A 19,644-nucleotide genomic window follows, 5' to 3' on the forward strand; every position below is an offset into this window, starting at 1 on the left:
AAACTTTCCCCCAGAATTTTGTTGGTATGGGTCCACGCCTTCCTATAGCCCACATAGAACGGTAACTCCCGATGTTCGGTATTTTGAAGATTGCGGTCTCAATATTACTCCGAAATGGCTGAAATTTGGTATTTAATCTTCGTTGGGGGTACGAAACTTTTCCCCAGAAGGTTATGGCAATAATCCATTGAAATGGCTGAAATTTGGTATTTAGTTTTCGTTAGGGGTATTCAACTTTCCCCTCTAAATTTGTCGGTATAGGTCCACGCCGCCATACAGCCCCCATAGAAGGTTGTGGCCTCAATATTCATCTAAAGTGGCTAAAATTTGGTATTTAGTCTTCGTTCCGATAATAAAACTTTCCCACAGAAATTTGTTGGAACAGGCCCAGGCCTTAATACAGCTCCCATAGAACGATACAACCCGATTTTCGGTAGTTTGAAGGTTTAACTTCGTTATTACACCGAAATAGCTGAAATTTGGTACTTAGCCTTCGTTGGCAATATAAAATTTTCGCTCAGAATTTTTTTGGTATGGGTCCACGCCTTCATATAGCCCCAAAGAACTGTGAACTTTGTCCGCGATTTATTTTAAAATCCCTCCAGCGATTTTTTCTTGTTTTTAGATTTTTCTCATCTATGAACATTGGTGTTTTAGAATCCGCAAAAACTTCCCAGGCGTAAGCGGTTTTTATTTAAAGTTAGTTAAGGTTATTGTTTTCAAACTTATGAAAATATCGTAAAAGCCAATCTTGTAGAGAATTTTCACAGCTTTAATCCGATTTCGATAGGACTTACGGTTTCCAAGCAAAATCGTGAAAACCTAAAAAACCCTAAAAATGTCAAATTTGATCGCGATTTATTTAAAACGCGCTCCGCCGATTTTTTGGTTTTTTTATTTTTCTATGAACATTGTTGTTTCAGAATCCGCAAAAACTCCTTTCATTTAAAGCTGTTTCTAGAGCACCGTGCATATATACATAGATTTTTGTATTTCCAACTGTCAAAATAGTATTACAGATTAAAGAGGATTTTCATATAACTTTTAATAATTTAGAAGTTTTCAAAATAATTGTATTAAATTTCAAAACACATATTTCTTTGTTTACATTTTTGCCCATATGGCTGACACTAGTATTACGTACAACAACAAATTTCTATGTGGTTGTTGTATCTATTGTTGTACAACAACACTTGCTTCTACCAGTTAATTATTGTAACAGGAATCCAGTTGAAAAAATTAAAAAAATAAAGATTTTTGGTACATGGATTGAGAAAAAATTCCCATTCTCAAATCTGTTGGAGATACTAATTTTGGTTATTGCGCGCAAAGGTTATGGCAGTTTCAATTCTGATTATAAGAAAAAAATCTTATAATCTTAAAAACGCTATTCATTATGTTAAGAAACATTATTAATTAATGGCTCCCCACATACTATATGTTTACAGAGGTCCCATAACTTTGGGTAGGAGTTATTCTTCTATTTTATTCTAATCACTTCCCGAATACACGCTAACATCTAGCGGAAGATATGCAGAATGTTCAAATAAATTTTGGTTTCCTTTAAATGGGGTATAATCTCAAAATAAAACTGTATCGTGTAAATCGAAAATTCCTCAAAATCACTTGATGCGCATGTGGTTTTTCAATACAGCGCATTATTATACCCTCAGCCTTTAGGCTAAAGAGGGTATTTACACTTTGATACGACCAAAAATGTGCCTCATGGAAATAATGGTTTTAGACCCCAAGTATGTTTGTACGATATCCGTTTCAGACAATTTTGAGTAGATCTAGCAATGTCCGTCCGTCTGTCTGTCTGTCCGTCTGTCTGTCTGTCTGTCTGTCTGGCTGGCTGGTGCGCACGATAACTCTCGAACGAATCAATCGATTCGGTTCACATTTTGGGTATCGAAATATTTTGTCCAGATTCGATTTAAGTTCGAAGATGGGCCATATAGGTCCACTCCTTCAGGTACCTCCCCCACAAATGTTCAAAAATCGTCGCAAAACTTGTGTGCACGATAACTCTTGTAGGGAATAACCGATTTGGTCCATACTTTGCACATCGTGTAATTCCTACCAAACTTAGATGAGGTTCCAATATGGACTCAATCGGTCCACTCCTTCGGGTACCTCCCACACAAAATTTCGGAAAAGTTCAGTTTAGGACCTGTTCTCGAATCGCTTTGATTTTTGTTTACTCAAGTTGTATTCGCTGTCCTCTATACGACGCTGTAAGTTTCATTAGCGGCAAGTCCATACTTCCTCAGAAAATAGCCTGAAAGTTACAAAAAACCCTATGACACCGTGCGTAGTGGTTGGAGCGCATGATAACTATCGAACGGACCTGCCGATTCGGTCCAAAATTTGGCTTTCGTAATATTTTGTCCAAACTTAGTTCAAGTTTAAAGATGGATTATATCGGTCCACTCCTTCCGGTACCTCCCCCACAAAAGTTCGAAAATGTTCGGAAAATTTGTGCGTGGGATAACTCTTGAAGGACGTAACCGATTTGGTCCATACATTGCACATTATGAAATTTCTACCAGACTAAGATGAGGTTCCAATATGGACTCAATCGGTAAACTCCTTCGAGTACCTCCCACACAAAATTTCGGAAAAGTTCAGTTTAGGACCTGCTCTCGAATCGCCTTGGTTTTTGTTGTAACATTTTGTATTCACTGTCCCCTATACGAAGGTACAAGTTTCCTCAGGGGCAAGCCCATAGTTCCTGAAAAAATAGCCTGAAAGTTGAAAAACAAACCCTATGACACCATGTTTATGGGTGGAAGCGCAAGATAATTCTCGAACGAAAATGCCGATTCCGGCCAAAATTTGGCCTTCGTAATATTGTTTCCAAACTTAGTTTAAGTTCGTAGATAAGCCATATCGGTCCACTCCTTCAGGTACCTACCCCACAAAAGTTCAAAAATATTCGGAAAAATTGTGCGCACGATAACTCTTGATGGGAGTGACCGATTTGGTCCATACTTTACACATTCTCATAATATCTACCAGATATAGATCAGGTTCGAATATGGAGTGGACAAATATCCACTCCATCCCGTACCTCCCACACAAAATTTTGGATAAGTTCACTTTAAGGCCTGCTATTAAATCACTTTGATTTTTGTTGAAGCAACTTACATTCGCTGCCTCAATTACGATGGTAAAAGTTGTTTTAGGGGCAAGTCCATACTTCTTGAGAAAACAGTCCGAAGGGTGTAAAAACCCCCTATGGCACCCCCATGGTCTATGTCGGTCCATTCCTTTAAGTACCTTTTCCGCAAAATTTTTGAACTTTAATCCTAATCAACATTTTTGTCGGTTCATACGACCAAAATTTTGAAACCCCCTAAATACATAAGTTTTTTTTTGTGAAAAAAAGTGTTTCAATTTGCACAGGCTGAGGGTATATCTCTGTCGGCAAAGCCGACTGATACTTTTTAACTTGTTCTCTTTTAATTTGTACACATTTGCAAGAATTTGGTTTGGCCGCTAAGATGTAGCATCGTATGCAGTTTTGTGTGCAAGAAACTGTATAACGCTTATAACACTATGCAACACTGAAAATGCAAACAAATTCTAGTGTGCATTTTTTGAAAGTACATATTTAGGCTATAAAAACCCTCGTAGGGGTTTGTCCTGTCAGATCCAGTTCGGATTTTATGGCCTCATCTAAACCGGGCTAAATTTACACTTTTTATACACTAATCAGCCTTTATCTCAGAAACGAATAGGAATTTGGCCTTGCTGTCTTTAGAAATATTGTAGCCCTAAACTAGTAGAACTTATCTTTTATCTAACCACATAAGAAAAACTCCATCTAATTGCTGAAATTCTGGTCAGTATCGCCTAAACTATTGGGAGTTGAACCAAGTAACTTTTTGTAAAAATCTTCCGAATAAAGTTCTCAACAATTCTTTAGAACATTCTGAAACTCTAAAATGCTTGCTTCGTGTTGTTTCAGCGGTATTTTGCTTCATATCTTTTACAGCACGTATTTCAAACACAGTTCACACCAACAGTTTATTCTCGCATTTCGGATTTCACTGCATTATTGACATTTTTATTAAATCGTCGTTGAAAAATGTGCTGAAAACAACGGCATAGAGACATTTTACAACAATGACATGGTCTGAAGAGTTGTGTATTACATTCCAGGGAATATTTTTCCAAAAGAAAATATTCAGAAAAAATTAACGGTTTTGGAGATACGGTGCGAAATGTATAAAAATTGTGGAATTTTTGCATATATTTTGAAATTTGAGGCAATAAATGTAGTTTTTCGAGTTCATTATTTCTCCAAATATTTTATTCTTGTTCTTATCTACAAATTTGCTTCAGAGGTCAGACGAAGATTCGCATTGGTTTCAGAGATATAGCCCCGAATTTCTTTAAAAACTCAATATTTAACCATGTTTAGATGGGGCCATAAAATCCGAGCTGGATCTGACAAAACAAAACCCAACTAGGGTTTCTTGTCGTTTGGGTCTGAACTTTCAAAAAATCCGCAGTTCAAATTGTTTGCACAAGATCACCTTAAAAATGTTGCACAGTGTAATTTGCACAAGGTGCATACACTTTTTATGCGCATCCGATTTCACTATCAGCCATGAAAGAATACATCGAACTAAACCCATTTCGATAAATCAGGAACCCTAGATGTAGCATCACTCATTATTTTTGGGATAAATCGCTGTTTTCGCCACCGTGGTGCAATGGTATGCACGACCGCCTTGCACGCAGAAGGTCGGGGGTTCGATTCCCCGGCCACGCAACATCAAACATTTGTTCAACGGTGGCAAAATACCCCTCAGTAATGTTGGCGACATTTCCTGAGTATTTCAGCCTTGAAAAACTTCTTCATAAGTGGTGTCTTAAGACACGCCGTTCGGACTCGGCGATAAACAGTAGGTCCCATATCATTGAGCTAAATATGAATCGGGGTGCACTCATTGATATGAGAGAAGTCTCCCTTGTCCCGTATGGGATGTTGTGGAACAATGTTTGTGTTTTTTTTTTCGCAAAAGCGCGATTTATGTGTCAGGTTTTTTTTTTCATTGATAAGAAAACGATCCACAGAAAATGCGACTAAATCCGCGATATTTTCAAAAACATTTTTCGCACATTTTTCTGCTTTTGCAGTAGCCGTTTCCTCCGTTCTAGTGGATGGATTTTCACGATCTATGATTTATATGATCCGGACCGGACTGTACCCAAAAAATAGGTTTTTGAGAAAAAATATTGCACAAATTTTTGGCTTTGGCAGCAGATTACTGTGATGATGTACATATATACTACATAGTCAATATACACATTTAATCATGTGTAATCTCGAGTTCTTTAATCCTACTATTGGCTTTTTGAAATACCCGAATGCGCGCCGCATTTACATCAAAAATACAAAAATCTGGTTTCAAAATGTCAGCATCCATAAGTGGTGGATGCAGTGGAAATTTTGAAAAGTGATACATTAGAATTGTAATCTCCATTTTTCTATTCTTCTACTTCTATTTAGGGCAGATGACAGTAACTTAAACGGTTTAGTCAGCAATTGAATAACAAAGTAAACAAACTCGTTTAGTCATTACTTCCACTCAAATGAACTTTTTTATATACATTTTTGAACTTCGTTCAAATTCACTTTATTTGATCCAACTATAGTCATAATTTCAAATTCGTAGATGGGCTATATCGTCCCATTTTTTGGTATAGCCCCCATGTAACGGTACCTCCCGATTTTCGGTATTTTGAGGGTTTCAGCTACAATTATTAACCGAACCAGCTGTTATCTGACATTTAACCCTTCGTTGGACACCAATATTGTTTGTCATATTCGTAACACATGCGTCTGGCCAGACCCATATAATTATTTATATTTTCTTAGTAAACTTAATTAACATTTTCATATAAAAAGTTGTAGAATATGTTTAAAGGACCCTAATCTTTAATAAATAATTCTTATTTGTCAAAAAACATGCCGAAAAACTATAAATTTAAATGATATTGTCGAGTTAGTAAAACAGGCCTACGAAGTAAAAAATTCGTAGTTTTCTTGTCTCTATGCTCGAAAATCCTATTTATATTTCATTTTGAAGCACTATATTTTAGTTTTGGCCTATTATTCAGAATGAACAGTGTCTATTTTATAACTTTACAGCTTATTGCAGTGCAATAACGATGATATTAATAGGTAAATAAAGGCATATATCCTAAGGATCTTCTTATAATTCATGTGTAGAATCCTATATTTGGACCAATCCACCCCACAAAAAGAGCAGAAAACCAAAGTAATGGGTTTTATTAGTCCAGTTATGTGTATAATTGTGTAGAATACAAGTGTAACCCTATTTGCAAGGGATTTTTTTAGGTTGTGGTACATTCACTGATTTCAAACCCATACCCTGATTTTGCGACCTTTTTATGTGCAATTTTGAAGACATGGTAGGGTTAAATGCGACAAGTTTCATAAAAGGGTATTCATTTTGTCAAATAATATAGGAAAAATCAAATTTTAAGAAAAATTTCGGAAAATTTTCAATAAAAAATGGGTGGGGTCTGGCCAGACTCATGTGTTACGAATGTGATATGTATGTCAAAAAATCCTTGTAGCTCCTTTTCTGGTGATCCTTTTGACTTCATGTTTCCTTTATTTGAAACGTAAGAAAATTTCATGAAGCTACCTGGAATCTCGGGTTCATAGCTTTATCATAACCCAGTTTAAAATGCAAAATAAAATGAAAAAGGCCTGGCCAGACTCCGGTGTCCAACGGAGGGTTAAGGTTCTTAGTGGACGCAACACTACTCCACCAAAAAGTGTCAACATAGGTCCACGATTAGGTATAGCCCCCATATAACGGTACATCCCGATTTTCGGTATTTTGAGGGTTTTAGATATCATTTCTATCCGAACTAGCTGTAATTTGACATTTAAGATTAGGAGACACAAAACTACTCCACCAAAAACTGTTAACATATATCCACGTTTAGGTATAGGACTCATATAACGGTACCTCCCGATTTTCGGTATTTTGAGGGTTTTAGCTAACATTTTTATCCGAACTAGCTGTAATTTGACATTTGAGGTTTTTAGGGGTCACAGCACTTCCTCACCAAAAATGTTCAACAAAGATCCATGTTTATGTGTAGCCCCCATACAACGGTACCTCCCGATTTTCGGTATTTTGAGGGTTGTAGTTACAATTTTTAACCAAACTAGCTGCCATTTGACATTAAAGGTTCTTAGGGGTCACAGCACTTCTTCACCGAATACTGTCAACGTAGGTCCATGTTTAACTTTTCCACCAAAAATTGTCAAGATAGAACCACATATAGCCCCATAGGTGGTACCTTTCACCAGGTTGAACACGTTTTTAGATTAGATTAGATAATTTAGGCATTTGGGTAACCGTGGTCGAATATTTTTTTCACCCAAAACTTAGGACAGGAAAGTAAACTAATTATTTCATTTTAATTAAGAATATTTTCTGGTGGAGAGTATAAAAAGTTCGACCCGGCCTAACTTAACGACTTATAACTTGTTTTTTTTTTTAATTTTAAGCTTTTTTCTGATGGTTTTGTAATGTCTTTCTTCTGACTTCATTCATTCTTTACATCTATTTTTATTTTTATGTTTGTAAGTAAAACTATGCCTAGATTTTTTATTATTGTTTTTTATTTGCATTAAAAAAAACAATACTAATGTCCTATCATTTTCTATTTAGCGTTGGCGTCACTGGAAGCGAGAAATTTACAGTTTTCTAACCGTTCTCATACCTTGGGAACTGCGAATAAAAGAAATAGAATCACATTTTGGATCGGGTGTTGCTTCATATTTTACATTTCTTCGTTGGCTTATGTACATGAATGTTATGATTGCCCTGCCATTGGTATTATTTGTTATTGGCCCGGAGGTAAGAGGATACGAAATTTCTTAATTTGTTGGCAATGAATGAAAATATAATTCATTGGGATTTCTACTTTTTAGTATTTTGGAACGAAAAACGATGAAATTGATCCACGAAAAAAGATGACCGAACGTGAAAGCAAAGTTGCTGGAAACCTACTAACAATTTGGGAATTTGAAGGTTATTTGAAATACTCACCAATGTTTTACGGGTACGAAAGAAAAACGATTTTTAATTCAAATAAAATATAACATTTTCTTGCCAATGTTACAGGTATTATTCCAGTTCTACAGGTGCAGCAGCACATGGATATTTACTGCCTCTGGCATATTTTTTAACAGCAGTTGTGGTATATATTTACAGTTTTGTAGCAACCCTAAGAAAGTAAGTCTTGTAAGAAATTTTTTTAATATTTTTGGCTCTTATCAAACGGTTCTCTTGAAATTGAAATGAGCTTACACCTGGGAAGTTTTTGCGGATTCGTAAATGAGAAAAGTAAAAAAATAAATCGTGGTTAAAGTTCAAATAATTAGGATTTTTGATTTTCGTAGTTTTACCATTTTTGAGATATAGAAATTCAATATGGGACAATTCACCAACTGTATAGTCTCCTTATAAAACAATTTCATGACTGAAATTTCCCAACTTAAACTTATATACATATCTCAATAATGGTGCAACCTAGGAAAAAATTACGAAAGCCAATCTTGTAGAGAATTTTCACAGCTATAAGATAAAGATTTTTTCGTCCAATTTGTGATAACCTGATAGAAAGCCTAAAAATGTGGCCTGAACTTCTATCTCTTAAAAATGGTAAAACCTAGGAACAAATCATAACGGTCACTCCTCTAGAGAATTTTCACAGCTACAACATTTTATTTAGCCCCATTTCAAAAGGACTTGCGGTTTCCAAGCAAAATCGTGAAAACCTAAAAAGACCATAAAAATGTGAACTTTGATCGCGATTTGTTTTTAAGTGTTTCAGCAATTTTTATACCCTCAGCATTTATGCTAACGAGGGTGTATACACTTTCATACGGGCAAAATGTGCCTCATGAAAAAAATGGTTGTAGACCCCAAGTATATTTGGACGAAATGTGTTTCAGACAATTTGTCCGTCCGTCTGTCTGTCTGGCTGGCTGGTGCGCACGATAACTCTCGAACGGATGAAACGATTTGGTTCAAAATTTGGCTTTCGCAATATTCTGTCCAAACATAGTTTAAGATCGAAGATGGGTTATATCGGCAAACTCCTTCCGGTACCTCCCCCCCAAAAGTTCGAAAATGTTCGGAAAATTTGTGCGCACGATAACTTCTGAAGGGTGTAACCGATTTGGTCCATACTTTGCACATCGTGAAATTTCTACCAAACTTAGATGAGGTACACCTTCGGGTACCTCCCACACAAAATTTCGGAAAAGTTCAGATTAGGACCTGCTCTCGAATCGTTTTGATTTTTGTAACAACTTGTATTCATGGCCCCCCATACGACGGTACAAGTTTCATCAGGGGCAAAACCATACTTCCTGAGAAAATAGCCTGAAAGGTTCAAAAAAATCCTATGACACCGTGTGTAGGGGTTGGAGCGCAAGATAACTCTCGAATGGATCTGCCGATTCGATCCAAAATTTGCCCTTCATAATATTTTGTCTAAACTTAGTTTAAGTTCGAAGATAAGCTATATCGGTCCACTCCTTCAGGTACCTCCCCCACAAAATTTAAAAAATGTTCGGAAAAATTGTGCGCACGATAACTCTTGTGGGGAAGGACCGATTTGGTCTATACTTTAGGCATACTAATATATCTACCAGATATAGATAAGGTTTGAAAATTAACTATAATTGCCCAGTCCTTCGGGTAACTCCCACACAAAATTTCGGATAAGTTCACTTTAAGATCTACTCTTGACTAACTTTGATATCTGTTGAAACAACTTGCAATCAATGTCTCAATTGCAACGGTAAACGTTTTTTTTCAGTGGCAAGGCTATACTTCTTGGGAAAACAGCCCGAAAGTTGTAAAAAAAACCTATGGCACCATATGTAGTAGCTGGAGAGCACAATAACTCTCGAACTGAAAAATCCGATTTGGTCCAAAATTTGGCCTTCGTCATTTTTTGTCCAAACTTAGTTTTACTTATAAAATGGCCCATATCGGTCCTCTCCTTAGGATATCTCCCCCACAAAAGTTCAACATTCGGTCCAAGTGCAGTTTAGGGTCTGTTCGGAGATCCTTGAGAAATTTATTCCGATGATGTTCTTTTCTTTGTGGTCCTGTTTACAGCCATATTACCTTTTCCGTGGACAAGTCCATCGTCAAATCGAGAAGATATGACTTTCAAAATAAGATCCACTTCCGTAATGCACTATGTCGGTCCATTCCCTCGTCCACAACACTTTTGAACTTTAATCCTAATCCACATTTTTGCCGGCAAGTTCAAATGTCCAATAAGTGCCAAAAAATTCTGAAAAGACCCTAAATGCATTCGATCTGTCCGTAGATTCACATAGCCTGAGGGTATATCTCTGTCGGCAAAGCCGACTGATACTTTTTTACTTGTTTTTAGTTTTTTTTTTTGTTTGATTTTTGTCATCTATGAACATTGTAGTTTCAGAAGCCGCAAAAACTTCCCAGGTGTAAGCTCCTTTCATTTAAAGTTGGTTCAAGAGCACCGTAATAATTTTTTAAGAAAATACTATGAAATTAGGGACCTGTTTTTGCTTTTGTATAATCATAACTACAAATCTGAAACTCCTAATTTAAGCCCAGGCAAAACTTTCCACCAGAAATTTGTCGGTATATGTCCACGTCTTCATAAAGTCCCATAGAACGGTACCTCCCGAGTTTCGGTATTTTGAAAGTTTTAGCCACATTTCCCACCGAAATGGCTGAAATTTGGTTTTCAGTCTTCATTAGGGGGTATAAAATCTTCCACCTGAAAATTGTCGGTATAGGTCCACGTCTTCATATAGCCCCCATAGAACGGTACGGGCTTTTCTTCAAATCGATAAAGCTGGCCGAAATGTAATTTGTTCTATTTTAATATCTATTTTGACTGGGATATTTTACTTTACTAACTTGTGTGGCTCTATTTAGTAAGTAGACAGAACATTTTTTCCATAAGCCGAACTAAGAATAGATTACCAAATGGGCCTAAAATTTTAAAGACCGTTTTTTTTTCTTTTTTTTTTTTTTTTTTTTTTTTTTTTTTTTTTCTTTCTTGATTTTAGTTTGGCTTTAGGTCAGAAAATAAAAACAATAGAGTTTGTTTTTTATTTTATTTTTATTGTTCCAATATTTCGATCTTCTCCGAAGATCATCATCAGGGAATTTTTCTTTAAAAAAGAACAATTGACAATCATTATATAAAAATTAAACAAATATTTTCAACAATAATTACATTTTGTTTTTCTTTCCTTAACAACAGTCAATTATGCACATCCTATTTTCCAAACGAGTATTTTGCAACTAAAGCTTTTTGTGTTTTTCTATTGCATTTCTGTAGATCTGTGCACAGTGTTCCGTATCCATTTTGTAGTTTATTCTATTTTCTACTGGCACATTTATAATGTGTAGCATTTCAAGCATGAATCTGCGCTTGTAATTACTTTCCTGTGCCAAGATTTCTACTTCCTTGAAGTTCGGTGTGTGTCCTGTGGTTGCACAGTGTGCCGCAAGCGCAGTTTTTTGTTCAAGGGGTTTACTTTTGTTCTTTTGGTCTGATTTGTGACCACTTATTCTCGTTTTTAGCTTGTTTTTTGTTGTGCCAACATATACCTGAGGGCATACGTTGGACGAGTCACCGCTGCATTTTATCTTATATACGACGTTTGATTTGTCGTCGTTAGGAATTTTCGATTTTGTCCTACTGAAAAAGTTGTTATTAGTGTTATTGCTTTTTAACGCTAACTGGTACTGTTTGTTGTTATATAGGTTTGAGTGTGAAACCCTTTCTGAAAACCCAGGAACGTAAGTAAATCGTTTGTATATCTTGTCTTCTTTTTGTTCCTTGTTGACGGTTCTTGTGTTTGTTACGTGTTTGATTAATTCGTTTATCGTGTTAGTTGGAAAATCATTCTTCTTTAGAATATTTTTGATTTTATATTTATTTTTGGCGTGGAATTTTTGATCACTGATGTTCAAGACTCTTTTTATAAAGTTCGTTGCCGTATTTATTTTGATTCCTCGGGGGTGTTTGGAATGATAATTGATCAATCTTCCTGACGCCGTGGGTTTTTGATACCAATCTAAATAGAGCTTGTTACCTTGTCTATGTACAATAGAATCTAGGTATGGTAAACGATTGTCGGCTTCACACTCCATGGTGAACTGTAGTTGCTTGTTATAATTATTTAACATATTTAGTGTGTTGTCAACTTGGTCTTTGTGTATTATGCAAAATATGTCATCGACATATTTAGTCAGTATTCTTGGTTTTACCTCCAGTTTTTCCAAAGTTTCTTCTAGTAGCTTTTCCATAACGATGTCGGCTATGATTGGGGAGATAGGGGAGCCCATTGGCATTCCTTTTAACTGCTCGAATATTTTGTCATCGTGAGCAGTTAAAAGGAATGCTAATGGGCTCCCCTATCTCCCCAATCATAGCCGACATCGTTATGGAAAAGCTACTAGAAGAAACTTTGGAAAAACTGGAGGTAAAACCAAGAATACTGACTAAATATGTCGATGACATATTTTGCATAATACACAAAGACCAAGTTGACAACACACTAAATATGTTAAATAATTATAACAAGCAACTACAGTTCACCATGGAGTGTGAAGCCGACAATCGTTTACCATACCTAGATTCTATTGTACATAGACAAGGTAACAAGCTCTATTTAGATTGGTATCAAAAACCCACGGCGTCAGGAAGATTGATCAATTATCATTCCAAACACCCCCGAGGAATCAAAATAAATACGGCAACGAACTTTATAAAAAGAGTCTTGAACATCAGTGATCAAAAATTCCACGCCAAAAATAAATATAAAATCAAAAATATTCTAAAGAAGAATGATTTTCCAACTAACACGATAAACGAATTAATCAAACACGTAACAAACACAAGAACCGTCAACAAGGAACAAAAAGAAGACAAGATATACAAACGATTTACTTACGTTCCTGGGTTTTCAGAAAGGGTTTCACACTCAAACCTATATAACAACAAACAGTACCAGTTAGCGTTAAAAAGCAATAACACTAATAACAACTTTTTCAGTAGGACAAAATCGAAAATTCCTAACGACGACAAATCAAACGTCGTATATAAGATAAAATGCAGCGGTGACTCGTCCAACGTATGCCCTCAGGTATACGTTGGCACAACAAAAAACAAGCTAAAAACGAGAATAAGTGGTCACAAATCAGACCAAAAGAACAAAAGTAAACCCCTTGAACAAAAAACTGCGCTTGCGGCACACTGTGCAACCACAGGACACACACCGAACTTCAAGGAAGTAGAAATCTTGGCACAGGAAAGTAATTACAAGCGCAGATTCATGCTTGAAATGCTATACATTATAAATGTGCCAGTAGAAAATAGAATAAACTACAAAATGGATACGGAACACTGTGCACAGATCTACAGAAATGCAATAGAAAAACACAAAAAGCTTTAGTTGCAAAATACTCGTTTGGAAAATAGGATGTGCATAATTGACTGTTGTTAAGGAAAGAAAAACAAAATGTAATTATTGTTGAAAATATTTGTTTAATTTTTATATAATGATTGTCAATTGTTCTTTTTTAAAGAAAAATTCCCTGATGATGATCTTCGGAGAAGATCGAAATATTGGAACAATAAAAATAAAATAAAAAACAAACTCTATTGTTTTTATTTTCTGACCTAAAGCCAAACTAAAATCAAGAAATAAATTCAGTCCAAAGGTCAACAATAATTCCCACAAAAAAAAAAAAAGACCGTTTTTTCCGATATCATCTTTTTGGAGTCTGTTGGAGCCAAGGACTTTCTTTACCGAGCGTACTATTGTATGGCTCGTATACATATCGAGCTCTTCCTGCGAAAAAGGTGTAAGCGACAAAAAGCAAATTTTACAGAAGACGGTTTTTATTGAATAACTTTTGATCTAACCAAAATTTTTTAATTAAGATTTGGTATAGTTCCGTTACTAAATGCTATTTACAAAAAATAAAAAATTTCGCCGCTTACATCTTTATCGCCGTCACGCAATCAGACTGTTACATTAAGAAGTGGCGGTTACATTAAAAAACTTTATTTGAAACAAATCATTTTTAGAGTAATTCACATATATAATTTAAAAACAAAGCAACTTGCTTTAATAGCAAGTATTTATTCGAAAAATTATAAGATTAAAGCGTATACCTTGTAATATAGTAGAATAACTATTTTGTTTTTTTCAAAATAGCCTGGCTTAATCAACAAACAACAACAATGGGATTACATAGTACGTTAATGTAAAATTTTGATGTAAGCGACAATTCGCTGTCACCTAAAAATGTAAACCAAATAAAAAGGGCGCTTACATCAAAATTGTTTTTGCTCTAATTTCGTAACGGTACGTGGCAGAGTTCTAAAAATTTGGGAGATGGTGTGTTGGAATATTCTTTATCGATTTCCGTAAAAAAAAAAAGAAAATCGGAAAAATGTCGCTTACATTTTTTTCGCGTGAAGGGCTCGATATGTCTTTCTGGCGGGGACATTAATTCTCATGACATGATCTAGCAAATACGAGTAGAATCGTTGGTTTTGTCTTTAAAATACGTAGTAGTACCAAAGTAGCATATGTTGGCCTATACTATTCTTGGCTTTATTTCTAATCTGATGTCATATATATTCTTAATGGAGGTCCCAAGGTAAATAAAGTCATTGCCTACCTCAACATTGGTCGGCAACAGTCCGATGAGAGGGAGAATTGTGCCTCTGTAGTTGACACATACCGTCTTGTCTTGTCTTCTTTTTTCAAATTGTGCATATTAGCTGATGCATACTCCGTATCAGCATGTCGCCACCGGAGTTGAATAGCTCAGTTGCCAATCCACCAGCTTTTGCTGTCTTATTATACAACGACCGATTGAATACTGCCCTGTAGTGCGATTCTCTAACTCATTTTTTGAGTTACCGACAAAAATCGGTAACATTAAAACGCAAAATTATGAATGAAATGTTCAAATAAAAGTTGACAACACTGTTGCTATCAGTAGAACTTTGCGACTACTTTCTATTTGTCGCTAACTTACCGAATAATTTCGTTAATTACCGAAATTATGAGCATTTTTATTTTACTGATTTTTGTAGGTAACTCCAAAAATTTGTTAGAGAATCGCACTACTGGTCGCATTTTGACTATACAATATTAAAAGGAAAACTATTTCAAGAAATTTTACATATTTTTGTTCGTGATGTAGTTTTTTATACCCTCCACCATAGTATGGAGAATATATTAAGTTTGTTTTTCCGTTTGTAACGCATTGAAATATTCATTTGCGAAGATCTATGCGTGTCCGTCCGTCTGTGGTAATCACGCTAGAATCCAAAAAATGGAGATAGGACGCTGAAATTTTGGGAAGATGCGTCCTTTGTTTGCAGGCAGGTCAAGTTCGATGATGGGCTATATCAGTCCACGTTTTGGTATAGCCCCCATAAAACAGTACCGCCTGATTTCAGGTATTTTGACTTTTTATACCCTCAGCATTTATGCTAACGAGGGTATATGGGCAAAACTGCCAATTATTTCATATTCCATTTCCAAAAAATTTAATTTTTTCTTTTCGCGCTACATTAGCGATTTTTGGTACATAGGTTAAGAAAAAATTCCCCAGTACAAATCCGCTCGCGAGCAAATTTTTGGTTGTTGGGACAAAAGTTATCGCGGTTTTATCTCTGCTTTAAGGAAAAAATTATTATAAAAACGCTAATTATTTTATTGAGCACAATTGTCACTAAAAAGTTATCACGAAGTGACGTCATTAAGTAGATTGCATAATATTTGTAAAATGTTTCTCAGCATTCGCGGAATTTACAAAAAATTGACAAAATTTTAAATGTAATCGAATTTTTTGATAAAATAGGTCCATTTACCCGTCGAAAATTACAAAAAATGTAACAGTTTCAAATAAAGACTTCACGGGGAATCAAATGAGGCCAAACTTATAATCATCGGGATAGTAGTTAGGATATTATAGCCAAAACAATCACATATTTGTGTTACAAAAAACTAATTTTGGTTTGGAATAATAGTTTTCACATGCATTCTAGAGTAGAAAATATTGGACAAATTCTATAGGAGTACTTCTTTTATTTTTCTTGAAACTCTTAAGAAAATGGGCGGATTTTGCTTTATCTACATTCACATAGAAGGTTTCCCATTGAGGAAAGTTATCGGGTTGTTGAAATAAATCATTAAACTTCTTAAACGGAAATAGAGTTCAAATAAACCGCTTTAACTTATATGCATTATTAAAATATGTGTAAATCGCGTAATTATTAAAATCGTTTTGTCCGCATGTGATTTTCATGTACAGCAAGACCATATCTTTTAATTTGTATATGTTTTTCGAAATATAATTTGGACGCTAAGGTGTAGCATCGGCTGCATCTTAGCATTAAAAAACCTATAAAACATGGCTAATTTGCGCAAAGTTCATACAATTTCGTTCCGCATCCGGTTTTAGTGTCAACATGAAAATCTGCATCGATATATGCCTATTTCAAGGCAATCAGTCAAGAACCGTGGATGTAGCATCACACACTATTTTTAGGATAAAATGAATGTAGTTCCCTTATCAGTGAAGTTTTTAAATCTCTGTTTCCGCAAAAAGGAAGATGCTGCACTAGTTTTTTCATAGCAGTGCATGCGGCCGACAGAATACGCGATAAAATGCGCGATATTTTCAAAAACAATATTAGGTGATTTTCCTACCTTGGAATTTCCCGTATCTCGCGTTTTAGTAGATGGAATTTCACGAGTATAGATTTATTAGATCCGCAACGTAAAAATTAAAAATTTGCAATCAAGTACGAGTAAATTGAATGACAATTGTAAAAATTAGGCCCGAAAAATATGATTTTTAGAAATTTGTTCGCACAAAATTTTCGTATTTGGATACAGATTTCTCTGAAGCTGTGTAGGCTACATTCACGACACATATATCAAATAAACTAGAATCGTGAGTTCTTCATTCCTATATATGATTTTTTGAAAAACCTGTTTGCGGAACGAAATTATAAGAAAATTTAAAAAAACACTTAAAATCTGGCTTCAAAATGTCAGCATCATTTAATGGTAGACACAGATCAAATTTCGAAAAGTTATACATTGGTGGGATGATCCTTATTTAGTTGGCTTCTACTTTCACCTTTGACAGGAAAATCGGGAAAAATGTGGTTTAATCACAAATCGAGAGAAAACAAAAAAAGTCACGTTGGCTTCAACCCATTTTTACCCATTTTTATACCCTCCACCATAGGATGGGGGTATATTAAGTTTGTCACTACGTTTGTAACTACTCGAAATAATCATTGTAGACCCCACAAAGTATATATATTCTTGATCAGCGTGCAATTCTACATCGATATAGCCATGTCCGTCCGTCTGTCCGTCTGTCTGTCTGTCCGTCTGTCCGTCTGTCCGTCTGTGGAAATCACTCTAGCGTCCGAACGGATTGTCGTAGGTTGATGAAATTTTGGGAAAATATGTTATATTTACGTAGGACTTTTGGTATTGATATGTAGGTCCACGCTTTCGTATAGCCCCCATACAAAATGACGCGTGACGCGTCGTCGTTTTAAGGAATTTTTAAGATATTTGGCCCATTTTACCACCGAATTGGTTGTAATTTGGTACTTTGTGTCTCCAGAGGCCAAAAAATATTCCTACCAAAGTTGGGTTATATAGGTCCACGTTTTGGTATAGTCCCTACATAAGACCCCTTATAAAGTACGCGTCATTTTAATATATTTTGAAGGTATTAGACCCATTTGACCAAAGAATCGGTTGTAACTTTGAATTTTGTGTTTCCAGAGGCTAAGAAACATTTCTACCATAAAATGTTTATATAGGTCCACGTGTTGATATAGCCCCCATAATACAATATCTCCCGATTTTCGATATTTTGAACGTTTTAGCCTCATTATCACACCGATATGGCTGAAATTTGGTATTTGGTCTTCTTTAGGCGTATAAAACTTTCCCCCGGAAATTTGTAGGTATAGGTCCACGCCATCATATAGCCCCCATAGAACGGTACCTTCCGAATTTCGGTATTTTGAAGGTAGTGGCCACATTAATCCACCGAAATGGCTGAAATTTGTGGTGGAGGGTATAAAAAGTTCGGCCCGACCGAACTTAACGCTTTTCTTACTTGTTTAACATAAATATAGCCACAGCTTCCACGCAAATCAACTTTGAAGACCAATATTTTTTGCCAAGTCTAAAAACATTTCATTTTATCCAAAAGCATTTAAATTGTACAATATACAACCACTATTCGCGAGTTATAAAGGGGTAAACCTTGGCTTCAACGATGTTAAATTTTCAATAATATTGCCCATATACACTTTCATACGGGCAAAATGTGCCTCATCGAAATAATGGTTTTAGACCCCAAGTATGTTTGGACGAAATGTGTTTCAGACAATTTGTAGTCGATTTAGCAATGTCCGTCCGTCTGTCTGTCTGGCTGGCTGGAGCGCACGATAACTCTCGAACGGATGAACCGATTCGGTTCAAATTTTGGCTTTCATAATATTTTGCCCAAACTTAGTTTAAGTTCGAAGATGGACTATATCGGTCCACTCCTTCCGGTACCTCCCACACAAAAGTTCGAATACGTTCGGAAAATTTGTGCGCACGATAACTCTTGAAGGGAGTAACCGATTTGGTCCATACTTTACACATCCTGAAATGTGTACCAGACTTAAATAAGGTTTCAATATGGACTCAATTGGTCCACTCCTTCGGGTACCTCCCACAAAAAATTTCGAAAAAGTTCAGTTTAGGGCCATCTCTCGAATCGCTTTGATTTTTGTTTTAGCAACTTTTATTCACTGCCCCCAATACAACGGCACAAGTTTCATTAGAGGCAAATCCATACTTCCTGAGAAAATAGCATGAAAGTTACAAAAAAACCCTATGACACCGTGTGAGGTCGTTGGAGCGCAAGATAACTCTAGAACGGATCTGCCGATTCGGTCCAACATTTAGCCTTAGTAATATTTTGTCCAAACATAGTTTAAGTTCGATGATAAGCCATATCGGTCCACTCCTTCAGGTACCTCCCCCACAAAAGTTCAAAAATGTTCGGTAAAATTGTTCGTACGATAACTCTTGAAGGGAGTGGCCGAATTGGTCCATACTTTACACATACTAATATATCTTCCTGATATAGATCAGGTTCACACAAAAATTTCCCACACAAAATTTCGGATATGTTCACTTTAAGACCTGCTATCGAATCGCTTTGCTTTTTGTTGCAGCAACTTGCATTCGCTGCCTCAATTACGATGGTAAAAGTTTTTTCGGGGGCAAGTCCATACTTCTTGAGAAAACAGCCCGAAGGGTGTAAAAACCCCATAGGCACCATTTGTAGTGGCTGAGGATTCACTTCCATAATGACCAATGTCGATCTATTCCTTTTAGTATCTCCTCCGCAAAACTTTTGATCTTTAATCCTAATCAACATTTTTGTCGGTTCAAACGCCCAAAATTTTTAAAACCCCCTAAATATATACGTTTTATATACA

The 19,644-nt window shown here is 35.8% G+C and overlaps 1 protein-coding gene across 1 annotated transcript in view; it reads left to right on the forward strand.

Annotated features, from left to right (window-relative positions):
- Tmc (Transmembrane channel-like) overlaps positions 1-19,644 on the forward strand; it is a 168,071-nt gene that overhangs the window by 25,717 nt on the left and 122,710 nt on the right. The window contains exons 4-6 of the mRNA XM_073983995.1: positions 7,731-7,919; positions 7,994-8,124; positions 8,187-8,297. Coding sequence (XP_073840096.1) covers positions 7,731-7,919; positions 7,994-8,124; positions 8,187-8,297 — 431 coding nt within the window. The remainder of the gene's footprint in view (positions 1-7,730; positions 7,920-7,993; positions 8,125-8,186; positions 8,298-19,644) is intronic.

This window comes from Musca autumnalis, unplaced genomic scaffold (assembly GCF_047663935.1).
Source record: "Musca autumnalis isolate F117 unplaced genomic scaffold, ASM4766393v1 scaffold_4, whole genome shotgun sequence".
Lineage (NCBI taxonomy): Eukaryota > Metazoa > Arthropoda > Insecta > Diptera > Muscidae > Musca > Musca autumnalis.